General features: G+C 34.7%; 1 protein-coding gene across 6 annotated transcripts in view; it reads right to left on the bottom strand.

The window, feature by feature from the left end:
• The window catches only part of MKLN1 (muskelin 1), a 397,154-nt gene that overhangs the window by 90,331 nt on the left and 290,242 nt on the right, over positions 1-16,581 (bottom strand). For all 6 annotated transcript variants that reach the window (XM_055284047.2, XM_055284046.2, XM_063641641.1 and 3 more), the window contains 4 exons: positions 15,072-15,214; positions 13,373-13,461; positions 4,980-5,089; positions 2,614-2,806 (listed from right to left, as the gene is read on the bottom strand). In XM_055284047.2, the coding sequence (XP_055140022.1) occupies positions 2,614-2,806; positions 4,980-5,089; positions 13,373-13,461; positions 15,072-15,214 (535 nt within the window). The remainder of the gene's footprint in view (positions 1-2,613; positions 2,807-4,979; positions 5,090-13,372; positions 13,462-15,071; positions 15,215-16,581) is intronic.

Here is a 16,581-nt window from a genome sequence, read left to right as displayed (position 1 = left end):
CTCATTGATGCAGCAAACTTCATTTTTGTCTTATTTTAAGAAACTGCCACAGCCACCCCAACTTTTAGTAATCACCATCCTTATCAGCCAGCAGCCATCAATACGGAGGCAAGACCCTTCACTAGCAAAAAGATCATAACTCACTGAAGGCTCAGATGATCATTAGCATTTTTTAAGCAATAAACCATTTTTCAAGTTAAGGTATGTGCATTCTTTTTTAAAGAAATAATGCCACTGTACCTTAATAGGCTACAGTAAAGTGGAAACATAACTTTTATATGCACGGGGAAAGGAAATAAAATGTGCGTACTTGCTTTATTGTGTCATTCACTTCACTGCAGTGGTCTGGAACCAAACCTGCAATATCTCCAAGATATGCCTATAATTAACAACTACTGCACAATCCAAAAGACGAGAGTGGAGAGATTTTTTTTTAAAGCAAGGTAACAGAAAAAAGAAAGAAGCAGGGAAAGACAAAGGGAGAAAGGTAGAGATTTCAGGTTGAAACTTTATGACTACCTTATTAAACTTTATCCTTCCTTTATCTCACAAAAGAAAATTTTTCTTTCTATAGCAAATAAGATAAGCTCAGCAAAGGGAGGTTTTCCGTACAATCTCCACATGTTTGAGTAAAACATTCCTGTCCCTAGGTGATTACTTTTGCCTGTCATCACTGGATCCTACATTGGCAAAGAGGGAGTGGCAATTATTGGTTCCGAAATCACCTCTAATAAAATGAAATGTAAATACAGTGATGTTTCTAGACACACAAAAAGCCTATTAGAGAAATAAATAGAGCCTTACACTTTCTTAAAATACAGAAAATACTTAAAGATCATACTAAGTAATATACTAAAAATACTAAAAGTAGCTTTTGTATCCTCCATTACAAGAAGCTTGACAGAGACTCTTTTGATTCCCTAGATCTTCCTATTTAGCAGGCAGGAACTTCTTGTCCTTCTCTGCTATGTTTTTAATAGAGCAGAAGCCAAAAAACTCTGCACTGTTTACTTCCTTATTTGTCCAACAAATCATCATCAACGAGGTCAGAAGCAAACTGAACAACCCTGAAAGGAATGTTTATTAACTAACAGTGTTCCAGGCCAGTTTAGAGAGCCCATAGTATTCATAGTACAAAAACTATGATGTAGCTGTAAGTTTCAAGAATTGAGCAACTACTAATTTCTCTAAACTTGGTTCCTTTCTAGAGCCAAAGGATAAGTTAAGTCTCTGTAGATATCAAAACTGCACAAGATTTTTATCAGCTAATCTTAACCAACTGAGTACGTCACTAAAGAGAGCTTTAAAATATAACTGTTTTTAGCTTATTAATTGTATAGAGTTGCCTGTGGCTGTTGTTTTGCTTTCCCTTCATAAAATGATATCAAATGCCTTACTGATAAATAGCTGAAACAAAAAAGCCCTAAAATTACCTATGCCTCCCTCATCTTATGAGGTTAAAAAAAAAATACAGAATTCACTCCTAGAAATGGCATATATATATATATATATATATATATTTTTTTTTTTTTATTGGTAGCATTTTAAAGTCTGGTAAGAGATTAGTTATGTGTTTGTTTATACTCCAAAATATACTGAATTTCAAACGTACCAATCATTTATTTGCAAGTATCATCATCAATCAAGTGAGCAATAACAATGTACAAGGCTTAGAAGCAGATTTGTCATATTTTAAAAAGTGGAGTTCAAAGCAATTCATTTTAAGTTAACTTTAAATTTATAAACTCAAAGAAGGCAGTACAGGTCTGGTTTTTTTTTTAGCTACCCAATATCTGATAAATATGAATACCTAATAATAGATGATAATAACAGTGATAAAATGAAAATGAGAGCAAACCACTGAAAAATCTGTTATTTATTTCTTCCTATAAAGGATGCACCAAATTCAATTCCACAAGTTTTATATTGTGCAACTATTCTGTTCTTTGTCACTATGAAAGTTACTGAGGAAGATTTAAAAAAATAAGTCATACTATAAGCAACAATAGAGTCCCTTTTTAGTTTAAATAACAAAACACATCAGACCTTAAATATCCAAATGAGTGTTACCCTCCAAAGCCAATGCCCTGGGAGATAATATAGATGTTCAGCTATTCACATTTCTTTCAAAGCCCGACTACAGGTCACACAAGAAAATCGGCAATTATATAGCATTCACACCACAAGGAAGTTGTTTTCAATATAAATCTCCTTGTTCCTTATATATAATTGTTTATTAACATTTTTTATTATCTAGTCCCCCTTCTCCTCAAAACTACACTGTTAATGAATATTGGCTATCAATATCAAAATATTATTTCTGATACAGTTTATTGCTAGTTAATGTTATCACTTGTAAGTGCATGGTCTCCCAAGATGACAACTTAAATTTATATGTGAGTTCAAGTACATTTCATTTTTTTAAGTCTCATTACATCATGGATCTATTTTACATGAAAGAAGTCCCTAATCTAAAGAGCTAACAATCTTTAACCGAGTGAAAAACCAAGAAAAAAAATCAGAGTAATAACTGGCATAAACCTATATTCTTTTTGAGAAAAAGTTTCCCGTATATACTTGAATTTACCCTAATAACCAATCTCAGTTTCATACCATTTACAGCCTTTTCAATCAACTCTTCGCAAGCATCAAAATCACCCTTCAACACCAGCTTGTCATGAATATCTGTTAACATGGGATGTTCCAGTGCAATCTTGGTTTTCTTTTGCAGTGACTCAAAAGCTTCTGTATAGTTGTGTTGTCTGAAGTGTTTTAGGCAAAGGCGAATAGCTTCCTGTTCACGGTACTACTAGAACACAGAGTAAGTATGGAAAGAAGAGATTTGGTTAGATGATACCGTAGGAAACAATAACAACAGTAAAAATAACTAATCTACGCTGAGCATTTATTAACACTATATGCCAAGCAGTGTACTAACCTGATTCATTAGGTATCATTATTTGGCTCTTTTAACTAGCAAAACTAAAGCTTGGCCTGTTCCAATAACTTGTCCAAGGTCACAAAGTATGTAGCCAAAAGTTATTAAACCAAACCTAATTCCACAGCCTCAACTTTGAAGAAAGGGAGAACATCTATTTCTTAAACTCCACTTAATATTGTAACAATTATAACTCCATAGCATCTATTAATCCCATTACAATGCAGGTACTGAGAGCCCCCAAAAAAATTAAATAATCCACATAAATTATATTATGCTATTTTTGGTTTTTAAAAATAAACTATTATTTGAATGACAAGTAAAAAGTATACAGATATTTCAAATTTACAAACACTTTTTTTTTTTTTTTTTTTGAGATGGAGTCTCACTCTGTCGCCCAGGCTGGAGCGCAGTGGTGCAATCTCGGCTCACTGCAAGCTCCGCCTCCCGGGTTCATGCCATTCTCCTGCCTCAGCCTCCTGAGTGGCTGGGACTACAGGAGCCCGCCACCGCGCCCGGCTAATTTTTTTTTGTATTTTTAGTAGAGACGGGGTTTCGCCGTGGTCTCGATCTCCTGACCTCGTGATCCGCCCGCCTCGGCCTCCCAAAGTGCTGGGATTACAGGCTTGAGCCACCGCGACCGACCTTACAAACATATTTTATGACTCAAAAATCATCAAAAAGAGACTACATTTAATCTTTTTTTTTTTTTCTTTTTTTTTTGAGACAGGGTCTTGCTCTGTCTCCCAGGCTGGACTGTAGCGGCATAATCTCAGCTCACTGCAACCTCCGCCTCCTGGGTTCAAGCAATTCTGCCTCAGCCTCCTAAGTAGCTGAGCTTACAGGCACGTGCCACCACGACCAGCTAATTTTTGTATTTTTAGTAGAGTTGGGGTTTCACCATGTTGCTCAGGATGGCCTTGAACTCTTGACCTCAGGCAATCTGCCCACCTTGGTCTCCCAAAGTGCTGGGATTACAGGTGTGAGCCACTGCGCCCGGCCCAATTTAATTGTTTTCTAAGCCTGAACTACCTCATCTATTAAGCAGCTATAAAGTAGACATCTCAATTAATTGGAATCCAAAAAGCGGGCACTTAATTTATTAAAATTTTCCCCTAATAGGATAGATGCCAAAAATACAATCTTATAAAAAGGATTTTTTTAAAAAAATCTCAACTTCAGGAATATGTTCTGGGACTACCTCAAACTTCCTAAGTATACCACTATTCAAACAAACAGATGACATGGAAGCCTGCATGATAATCAAACAACGATGATTTACTTATAGGCATTACCCTTTAATAAGGCAAGAAAATAAAACAATGTGTTTAGGAAGATGTATAAGATTTGAAATACAAATCAGTTGACAGCTGACTTCTTAACTAATAAAAGGTCATTAAACACCTAATCCTTAACACGTTATAACTATAACTAATTACCAACTTAATTATAATTACTAACTATAATTAACTTACTCTTGGCCTCTAAAAAAGATTTATCATAACTACCATGTAACTATATATTACAGTTATATTAAACAGCAATATTTTTTAACCCTGTTGACTACTTTAGGAGTCTAAATCACATCCACATCTTAAATTTTCCATTAGGCTGCAAAACTATCCCCCTAAAAATTATGTTTTAAGTATTTATATGAATACAAGTAAAAAAACAAAATTCAGAGTCAAATGGGTATAATAACATAAAAGCAGACTGTGGAGCCAAACTGTCTGGGTTCATATACCGGCTCAAACACTTTATAATTGTGTGATCCTAGGCAAACTATTTAATCTCTCTGTGCTTCATTTCTTTATCTATAAACTAATGGGGATAATAAGTGCACCTGTCTCATAGAGTGATAATGACTAAGTGAGTTATCAGGATTCCTTAAAAGCTGGCAGACTGGAAGTGCTTAATAAAATGTTAGCTAACTGTTGTTATTATTATTTTGAATATTTTAAATTATTCTCAATGAAGATAAGAGATTGACATACTTCTCCTTTTATAGGCATTAAAGTCAGGATTTAAAACACAGTCCTACCTTGCTATACCAGTTGAGACAAGGTTGTACTATATCAGGATCATCAATGCCACTAAGTTCAACATACCAGATGCTAAAGTTAAAGCTGGGTCCCCAGGACAAGAGTGGAACTTTAAGGAGAAAAAACAAAAAGAAGAAGAAAAATATTAACACAGTTCAAACAAAACTTTAGCAAAGTAAAAGCACTATTCAACCTTATAAGGATTCATTCAACAAATTTTCTGGGCATCTTTTATATGACTAGCATGGTGCTAAGGCTACAACAGTAAAACAAAACAGATGACCCATGCCAACGTAAGATTTCCTTAGTTAATAAAAACACTGTAAGATAAATTAAAAATGTTCATATGTCTACCCCCAAATAAATGCCACCAGAATTAGATGATTTAACAAGTAAATTTTATCAAATGTACAAGCAGCAAAAAATTACTTTAGAATTTAGCCTACATCAGAACACTGAAAGAGACTGAAATTATCAGTGGCATAACCCTGAAATCCAAATCAGAAGAAAAAAGACTTAAGGCCAATCGCAGCTATGAATACATATTTAAATACAAATTAAAAGGAGAAAAGTTGCAAAAAAATTCAATCAGATTTTCATTGTAACCAAAAAGATCTCATTCCAGGAATGGAAAGATGATGGTTCAATAAATAATAAGAACTATATTAATATAATTTACCACCTTAACAAAATAAAAGAAAAAACACATTTGATGACTTTAATACATTATTATTTTTAAACCCTCAATATATAAGCAATATAAGGCAATAAAAAATTTCCTTAGATTTTTTTAAAAGCATCAAAAACCTTAAAAATTAAACCTAATGAGAAAATACTAAGTATTCCCACTCAAGTCAGAACAAGACAAAGATGTCCAATATCTCTACTATTTGACACTAATCAGAGGTCTCAGCCAGTGCAATAAGGAAACAAACAAACAAATTAAGAAAAACAAATTGTAATTTAAAGATGACCTGTCCACCTAAAAAAATTCAAGAGAGCCAGGAACAGTAGCTCAAGCCTGTAATCCCAGCACTTTGGGAGGCCAAGGCAAGAGGATTACTTGAGGCCAGGAATTCAAAACCAGCCTGGCGAACACAGTGAAACTCCGTCTCTACTAAAAATAGAAAAAATAGCCAGGCATGGTGGCGTGCGCCTATAATCCCAGCTACTTGGGAGGCTGTGGCAAGAGAATCACTTGAACCCAGGAGGTGGAGGTTGCAGTGAGCTGCCATCACACCACTGCACTCCAGCCTGGGCGACAGAATAAGACTCTGTCTCAATGGAAAAAAAAAAAAAAATATATATATATATATATATTCAATTGAAAAACTTTTCTTTTTATTTGTAAACAAGGTAAACACACAAAAATCAACTTTTCCTATACCTACAATAACCAATTCCAAAATACACCTCAAAAAAGTCCTATTTATAATGGCAAAAAGCTGAAAATACTTCAGAATAAACTTAAAATATGCAATATTTATAAGAAAATATAAAATTTCAGTGAATCATTGAATAAATGAAAGAACATACTATGTTCCTATATAGGAAAACTCAATATTGTAAATGTGTAGTTCTCTCCAATTAATTATAAATTTAACATCATGTCACTCAAAATCCCAATGGTCTTTCCGGAGGTCCCATGTAGTCCAAACTATTTTTTATTTTTAATAAAAACACTAGTTATTTTTCAAAATAATTTTTTCAAAATAACGTAATAAACACTTTTCTAGCCTTTTAATAATAGCAACATTGCACTAATGGTACAAAAGCAATGGTGTGTAAAACTGCTAGCACCTTGGTACCAAACTAATGGCACCAAAAAGTACTAGTAGTGCTCAGTAAGTACAAAGTGCACTGTACGCCTCACCACCATACACTGGAAGTAAAAAAAAAAAAAAAATAAAATAAAAAATAAATAATCTTTACCAATGGCACAGAAAAATTAATTTTATTGAACTCCTATCATTAAGTACACATCTGTCTAGTATCCTGTGTGACAAAATGAGATTTGCATATAAAGCATTTTTGTTGTGTACCAAAGCACAATGGTTATCTCAAGGAAAGGACCTGTACAATTATTCAAGTTTTGAGTTTAAAAACCAATTTATTTTTCATGGGATGACATTTTATTCTTGAAAGAAAAACAGACAACCTATGAGTTATTTAGATTTGGGTATTTGCCAAACATTTACATGTCATTTCAAGGAAAATACTTAATGATATTTGCTGTCAAGGACAAAAACCAAGCTTTCAAGAGAAAAATTAGAATTTTGGAAGGTAAGTACCCACCACTGTGAGCTTAACTGATTCCCAACACTTAGATTTTTTTAAATGAGATTGGATGTGATATTAATAAATGTGATTTTTACAATATTATATAATGAAGTATTTCAACATTTGGGAGATCTGTATAATTCAGTGAACCATATTTTCTAAATAACCAATGAATGTTACAAAATCACACCTGGGTAAAAAGTCAAAGACAGACCACTGGGTAAAAAGTCCAAGATAGACCAGTGAATTTTAATGTATCAATAGATTCACTGGTGCAGTTTCAGAATCAATAATGCAACTATCTTTAAGAAACTAACACTTGTAGAGTTTTGATGAAGCATCAAAATAGAATATCCAGAATAGCTGATACCAGGCGTAATGATTTCCAATATCCGACTGAATAAGGAAGATGTATGGGGTATGATACTTTTATATATTTTTGTCATCTAAAACAGGGGTCCCAAACCCCCAGGCCCAAACCTGTACAGGTCCATGGCCTGTTAGGAATGCAGACGCACGGCAGGAGATGAGAAGCGTGGTAAGGGAGCATTACTGCCTGAGCTCTGCCTCCTGTCAGATCAGCGTTGGCATTAGATTCTCAAAGGACTGCAAACTCTATCGTGAACTGCACATACGAGGGATCTAAGTTGTGCACTCCTTATGAGAATCTAACGCTTGATGATCTGAGATGGAAAAGTTTCATCCCAAAACCATCTCTCCACCACACCCTGCCCCAACTTCTGGGTCCACAGAAAAATTGTCTTCCACAGAACTGGTCGCTGGTGTCAAAAAGGTTGGGGACCACTGATATAAAGGAAACTGTGTGAACAGAAACACAGGCAGTAGCAACCAGCCATGAGGATGTATGAAGGACTCCTGGGATATTTAATATGCCTTTCTGTTTATGTATGTAAACAACACACATTTCAAAAAGTTTTTTTAACAACAAACATTAAATTATCTTTATTGTTTTAGTGTTTATTTCTTTATGTAGCAGTGTCATTTAAAAGTTTATCTACTAAATCACATAGCAATAACCATCTAGTAGTATAAAAGTCAGAATAAAATAATGATTCTAAACTCAAAAAGCACCAAGAATATAGTCTATATATGTCACCAGACGTAAAATATTAGAGATTTCCAGGTCCAAATCTCATTAAGAATTCATTTATTGGTCCTGGTGCAGTGGTTCACGTCTGTAATCCCAACACTTTGGGAGGCAGAAGCAAGAGGATCATTTGAGCCTAGGAGTTCAAGACCAGCCTGGAAACATAGTGAGACCCTATCTCTACCAAAAAAAATTAAAAATCAGCTGGGCACGACAGTATGTGCCTGTAGTCCTGGCTACTTGGGAGGCCAGATGGAAGGATCACTTGAGCCCAGGAGTTCAGTGTTACAGTGAGCTATGACCACACTACTAAATTCTAGCCTAGGTAACAGAGAAAGACCCTGTCTCTTAAAAAACAAAACAAAACAAAAACCTTTTAAAACACTTGCAGTGAAATTTAATCTGTTACCCAATGGTCCAATAGAAATATTTCTAGAATAAAATTAGTTATAATTTTTAATACCTTTAAAGAATACCTTTAGAGGAAGGAGGTAAATCATGAAGTTATCTTGCCAAAGGGCATATATATTACAGACGAATAAACAATATAATTAATTTTCAACAGACTAAAAGGGTACGTAAAAAATGAGCAGAATGATGTCCACTCACTTCAAATGCCAGTGATTTTTGGCAGCATTAACAATACTAATAATGCATATTAGAATACTATAAGAAATCTAAAAGTGAATTAAAGCTCCAGGCACGTGTTCTTTGTTCCCTGATAAAAGACGCCTCCCTCATCAAATAAAAGAATTAGAAACTCCTAATACATATACCAAGGCTAGCAGTTTGTATTCTAGGATTCAGCCATCAGTTTTCCCCATAGGACAATCAGACATGAATATAATCAACATCCCTATGTGTCACCTTTTTTCATAAAATGGCCAGCCTGGGCAAGACAGCAAGACTCAGTTTCTACAAAAAGATTGTTTTTAAAATTAGCCAGGTGTGGTGGTGTGCCACTAGGGAGGCTGAGGCGGGAACATGGCTGGAGCCCAGGAACTGGAGGTTGCACTGAGCTCTAATTGTGCCACCTGGGCAACAGAGCAAGCCCCTGCCTCTTAAAAAAAAAAAAAAATGAGGGCCAGGTGCAGTGGCTCACGCCTGTAATCCCAGCACTTTGGGAGGCCAAAGCAGGCAGATCACCTCAGGTCGGGAGTTCAAGACCAGTCTGACCAACATGGAGAAACCCCGTCTCTACTAAAAATACAAAATTAACTGGGAATGGTGGCGCATGCCTGTAATCCTGGCTACTCAGGAGGCTGAGGCAGAGAATCGCTTGAACCCAGGAGGCAGGAAGTTGTGGTGAGCCAAGATCGTGCCATTGCACTCCAGCCTAGGCAACAAGAATGAAACCCCATCTCCAAAAAAAAAAAAGAGGTTCTGGGAGATCCTTAAAATTCAAGATTAACTATTCTGAAAGAGCATGTCTACTATTCTACTACAGATTTAATGACATAAGTATACTTAGCACAGTAACTGGCACATACTAAGTGTTCAATAAATATTAGCTGTTATTATCTATTATTATTATATTAATTTTCCTCTTAATAGTATACTTCTAAAATGTCACTTTTCCACATGCTCTCCTAAAGGGCTTCCTGGACCTAATACCTAGGCTTCATGTTCAGATTTCGTGCTGCATCCAGCCAAAGCTAAAGCCGCTCTCTGAAGTCTCCACAATCATCCAGGCTGCAGGTGACTCCTTTACAAAAATCCACATCTCTCCACTTACCAAAAACCAAGACTCCCCCTGAATCCTTCCAAGACCCTGTACCTCTTTTTGCCCTCACCTACCCCTGATTTCCTCATACAGCTGTTATTGTGGCTATAAATCAGGATGTAAACCCTTCGAGCCATCTGTAACCAATATCCTCATCCCATTTTACTTTATGTTTACTTTCCTCTGACCTAATCTCCTGCTGAGGTTTCCCTTCCTAAACTTTAACTTGCCCTCTGGAATCCAGTCTCCCAATTAATAACTCACCTCTGTTACTAAATTTTCCTTTCACCTCTAGGTCTTATCTAAAACCAAGCTTCTTTCTAAGGCCAACTGTCCTTCTACACTAAGTCCCATCAAAGTCCCTAAAATGCTACATGTAAGAAGGCATGTAAACACAAGCTTTAAAAATATAAGTATAAAAATGTGCAAAAGAGATATCCAAAATGAAATCATTTCTTCCATAAATGTACTCTTAAATTAAAACCACAGATCCACAAACTGGAACAGCATTCAAGAAAATATCCAATATAGCTACCTATCCTACCATTAGACAGAAAAAGCATTAACATCCTCATTTTATACAAAAGGTAACTTAAGAAAGGAAAGTAAAATTTTCCTGAAGGAGGGCAGTCCAATGATAACAGTTCAGCTTTGCTGGTACTCTGAATTATCCAAAACAGATCTTAAAACTTAACCCCTGTCACACAGTAGAAATGTGGGCTATTTTCCTTGTTAACAATTTATGACCAAACTTACTTAAATTTGCTTAATAAGCTATATTCATTATAAATGAAAATTATTATAGTTACATGTCAATAAACAATTTGGAGATTATCTGCCATTGTGTTAGCCTTGCTTCTGTTCCCCTCCATTACTGTGAAAAATTGAAGGCTGTCTAAATTGAGAAATTGTGCTGTTTAAGCATTAACTTGTTTTTTAAATAAAGCAAGATCTTTCAAATATGTCACTATAGAACATAGATGTAAAATACTCAAAGGCTTTTTTTAAGTCAAATTCTAATGATTTACCCAAATGAAATAAATGTTTGTGCTAAATTAACACCAAAAGAGAGCTATACATCATTCAAGTCCTTTACTGAAATAACTTTTGAAGAAAATATGACAAACTAAAAATACTGACCTAACATATGGCCTTTTAGTTCCATATTTTCCTTATATTACTTTTAAAAAAAAGTTCTTAAGAGAATGTTGGGAAAAGGTTGGGAAGCAAATATACTGCTGACTGGTATCAACATCTTTTAAGAGAAAAGACATACTAAGTTATCTATATATTAATATCCTAAATAGAAAATGGGCTAATAAATGTCTATTATTTGGAAAGCTCCAATTAACATTTTGCCTAAATACCATAAAACTAACCCTAGATCAAGTAAAATACATCATTATGCCCTATAATTAAAAAGGTGATGGGAGAAATGGGTGGCTGTTGGTGAAAGGGTAAAAAGTTTCAGTCAAACAGGAAGAATAAGTTCTGGAGATCTACTGTACAGCATGGTGACTATAGTAATAACAACTGAAAATTGCTCAGAGAGTAGATCTTAAATGTTCTCACCACAAAAAAATGTTAAGTATGTGAGGTGAGGGATATGTTAATTAGCTTGATTTAATAATTTCACAATGTATTCATATGTCAAAACATCACATTGTAAACCATAAATATATATAATTATTATTTGTCAATTATACTTTAGTAAAGCTGGGGGGAAATTTTTTAAGTGCACATATTCAAATACTCAGCAAAAAAGAAAAGAAAGGAGAAAAAAGGCTGACAGGGCTGGAAAAGGTTCCAATTTCCACTGCTTGTATACTTGCAATATAAAATAATAAAATTGTTAAAGCTATGCAAAGGTCTTTAGGAACTGGTAACTCTAAATACTGATGAAAACATTACTCAGTGCAAAAGAAGTAAATAACCGAAAGTTAAATTTATTTTTAAAATTTGCTTGCTCATAAATTCTTATAAGAAAACAGAATATAGGTTTTAATTTCTAAGTATTTATTATAACAATAGAAATTATAATTACTACAAAGTGACATACTGGAATCCAATTGTTCCAAAAACAGTTTCTGTATATAAGCAGTTTTTCTTAAGACCTCAAATATTCTTTTGCCCAACAGAACTGTTTGAGTCACAAAACAAAATGGCAGCAACTCTTGATAGATTGGCAAACAATGACTATGTTTGTTCCAAAAGAATAATTATTCTCCCAAATCAAAATGTGGACTCTGGCTTTTATCATTATTCTTCAAAGTATCTAATTCACTTTAATCCCCATATTAATATTTTCAAAAGTATGTAACAGGGTCATAAATTAGAAGTTTTTTTTTTTTTTTTTTTAGATGGAGTCTAGCTCTGTCTCCCAGGCTGGAGTGTAGTGGCATGATCTCGGCTCACTGCAAACTCTGCCTCCTGGGTTCATGCCATTCTCCCGCCTCAGCTTCCCGAGTAGCTGGGACTGTATACAGGCGCCTACCACCACTCCCAGCTAATTTTTTTTTTTTTTTTGTATTTTTAGTAGAGACGAGGTTTCACCATGTTAGCCAGGATTTAATTCCTCAATTTCCCTACCTTCTAAATAATAAATCCTAAAGGAAACAAAATCACCTGAAAAATACTAATTTTGAGGATGCATTATAAATACTTTCTTAAGCTAAAATACTTGCTAAATAAATACATGCCTTAAGGTAATATTTTTCAAACAGTGATTTGCAACCTATCAATGAGTCATTAAATCAATTTAATGGGTTTGACCAGCATTTAACTAAAAAATAAATAAATAAAACAAAAGAACGTAACAGATAATAACCATAATATACTGCCTTAAGGATTTCATCAGTATTTCGTTTTAGAATATTATTGTTTTAGTATAAGTGATAAACCTTCCATAAAATTAAAGCAATCAAATCACTAGATCCCATAAAATCTAAGAAAACTTTCAAATGAGAAAACATTTGGAAAAGATTCCATTTGAAATAACTGCCACTTAGTAATGAATTTATATAAAGCAGAAGTCAGCAAACTTCTCCTGTAAAGGGCCAAAGACTAAATTTAAGGGGCTCTGTGGTCTCTTGCAACTACTCAAGTCTACTTTTGTAGCACAAAAGCAGACACAGACAATATGTAAACAAACCAGTGCAGCAATGTTCCCATAAAATTGTATTTAAAAAAACAAGAGGCCTGCAGGATTTGGTCTATGGGCTATAGTTTGCTGACTGATGATATCAAGAATTTGTTTCTATTTCAGAATGCTAAAATCTTACCTATTTTAATGAATCGACAAGGGAACATCTGTTCATCAATTTTATGCTTCAAGGTGAATGTTTCCTTGTTATAATCATTCTTTAAGCCACTGTGGGAAAAACATAAGGCTATTAAATCTGACTTCATAATTTAGTAAATGCACTAGAACACGAATTAATGCACACTCAGGTTTTAAGTTTAAACTCATGCTCAAAACATTATGACCAAGACAATATAAACAAGTAGTTGAACATGGACATACAGGTCAAAACCAGTACATTCAAATCAACAGCATTATAACTGGATTCTCTTCATTATATGAGGATTAATGAAAAATGTTCAGTATTATAAAGAATGTAGCTACAGTGTTTATCAATGTGTGACAGGGCCTACTGTCCTGAATGGATAACTGAATATAACATAAAATTTTCAAACGGTAAGAATGAAATTCAAAAACAATTCACAGTCAAATCTGACAACTTAAACAAAACCACATATTAGAATTCACCAAAGAATTTAGTTATTTAATTCTGACTGAGATGCCAATGTTTCTTTTATAGTTCAACAAATTTTCAAAGCCAACCTTAATCTGTTGGTTTAATAGCATCTGCTTTATCCTAAATAAAAATAAATGGATAACACCTCTCTACTTAAACAACTAAGGCTGACACAAGGATTTATGGGACAGTCACTCACCCTCAGGTTGCTTTATATTTCCTGAAATACTTTCATGACTTAAATACAGCATAGAGTATTTGCTTATATAAAATATTATGTTAATGGGCCATACCATGTCACAAATACATTCTTTTTCTTTTTTGAGACAGAGTCTCACTGTGTCACCCCAGCTGGAGTGCAGTGGTGTGATCTTGGCTCACTGCAACCTCTGACTCCTGGGTTCAAGTGATTCTCCTGCCTCAGCCTCCCAGGTAGATGGGACTACAGTCACCCGCTACCATGCCCAGCTAATTTTTGCATTTTTATTAGAGACAGGGTTTCACTATGCTGGCCAGGCTGGTCTTGAACTCCTGACCTCGTGATCCACCTGCCTCAGCCTCCCAAAGTTCTAGGATTACAGGCATGAGCCACCGCACCCAGCCATCACAAATATATTCTAAATCTCCATGGTTTCATCTGTCCATTCCATTAGCTATCTGATTTTTCATTTGCTGGGTGGCAAATTAATACCTTCATTCCCGGTGGTCTAATATTATTAAAACTCAAATTTACTGAGCTCCTTCCAAGTGACAGGCACTGTGCTTGGTGTAGTCATGCATCTTTCAATTTATAAAACATTCCTCTTTTTAGTCTCCAACTTACAGTAAACCACTAGAATACTGCTTCTGGATTAGGGCAATTAATCTTAGTGTTTTGGATAGAGCTTGCATTTTTTTTATAGCAAAGATTATAGCAAAAAATTTTATTAAAGCTGACAATATTTCTGAAGTCATCAACAGATCAAAAATACAATTAAAAAAGGACGAAACAAAAAGTTTGATTCTTCTTTGGTAAAAATATTAACTAGGGTCTGTTGGTTAAAAAAAAAAAAAAAAGAAGGCTAACTCAAGCCACAGTATTAAACTAAGGCATTAGGAATAGAATAGAAGGAATACTCTCTTCTCCTTTGAAAGAAAAATCAAACCATGCAGATTAGCTACAAAAAGACTAAGACTACGTTTTGTTTAGAAGACAGTTCTCTTCCGCATAACCATAACTCACCTGGACAACAGCTCTGTCATATTTTCTTCATTCATTCCACCAAAGACTTTAAATTTCTTCAAATTGCAAACATGAGTTTTCTCATATTTTCCAAATGTGATATTCTGAACTATAGCAGGCCTTTCGAGCTTTAGAATCAAGTACTAAAAAAAGAAAAAACCAAATTATATCCTCTTCTGTTTAAAACAAATGTTAGACAACTTTAAAACTATTGCCAGTTAACAGAAGAATGTATAAGGTCCATCCTTGTCCATCCTGTACTAGCAGATTTTTTTAAAGCTATAGAATAGTACATAACAGCCTTATAAAGGTTATCCCTCCAGAACCACTTTTCACGCCAGTAGATCACAAAAACTACATTATCCCCAGCACTGTAGGTGAAGGGAGGAAAAAAAGAACTAGTGAGATAACTTCTAATCAAAGAACAGTATTCAATAAAAGATATAACCAGACTATGCAAAACCAAATAAAACAAGATTAGAATACAAAAATAACAATTACATATTCCTATGGACTCTACTTCAATAACTAAATCAATGTTTGAAAGTGGCACTAAAATTTTTAGATGTAGAAGCAAAGATTTACAAATCAACCCTGCCAAGTTTACGAATTTGAAACCCAAATCTACTCTAGATACGTCTAATGTAGCTCGTTTTCCTACTACACATTGGCGAAAATGGGATCAATTAAATACAGAACAATTTACATCATGCAGACTGTTCTCTATTATAAAAATTAAGAAGAAAATTACCACTGCTTGAACACATGTTGGAAAAGCTATTCAGAAAAACAATTCAGATGTTTTGTTGGAGAGACATCATGCTTCACGATACTGGATAATATAGGTGATAAAGGTGGCTAAGAATAAACTTGCTGGTCCTGCCTCTTATCACACACAAAAATTAACTCAAAATGGATAAAAACTGATCCAACATCAATCCTTTAGGTCTGAAGACCTGGCCGGGTGCGGTGGCTCAAACCTGTAATCCCAGCACTTTGGGAGGCCGAGGTGGGCGGATCACAAGGTCAGGGGTTCGAGACCAGCCTGGCCAACATGGTGAAACCCCGTCTTTACTAAAAATACAAAAATTAGCCAGGCATGGTGGCGGTCGCCTGTAATCCTAGCTACTCAGGAGGCTGAGGCAGGAGAATTGCTTGAACCCTAGAGGCGGAGGTTGCAGTGAGCCAAGATCACACCATTGCACTCTAGCTTGGGTAACAGAGCAAGACTCTAGCTCAAAAAAAAAAAAAAAAAGACTGAAGACCTAAATGTAAGAGCTAAAACTTTAAACATCTTAGACAAAAACTACGGGCAAATCTTCATGACTTCGGATTTGGCAACAGATTCTTAGATATGACAGCAAAAGTACAAACAAAATAAAATAAATTGGATTTCATCAAAACTAAAACTTTAGTATCAAAGGATACTATCAAGAAAGTGAAAAGACACCCTATAGAATGGGAGAAAATATTTGCAAATCATATATCTGATAAAAGTCTGGTATCTGGA

This window comes from Symphalangus syndactylus, chromosome 6 (assembly GCF_028878055.3).
Source record: "Symphalangus syndactylus isolate Jambi chromosome 6, NHGRI_mSymSyn1-v2.1_pri, whole genome shotgun sequence".
NCBI lineage: Eukaryota > Metazoa > Chordata > Mammalia > Primates > Hylobatidae > Symphalangus > Symphalangus syndactylus.
Note: the sequence above shows the minus strand (reverse complement) of the source record. Positions and strands in the feature narration are given on the sequence as shown.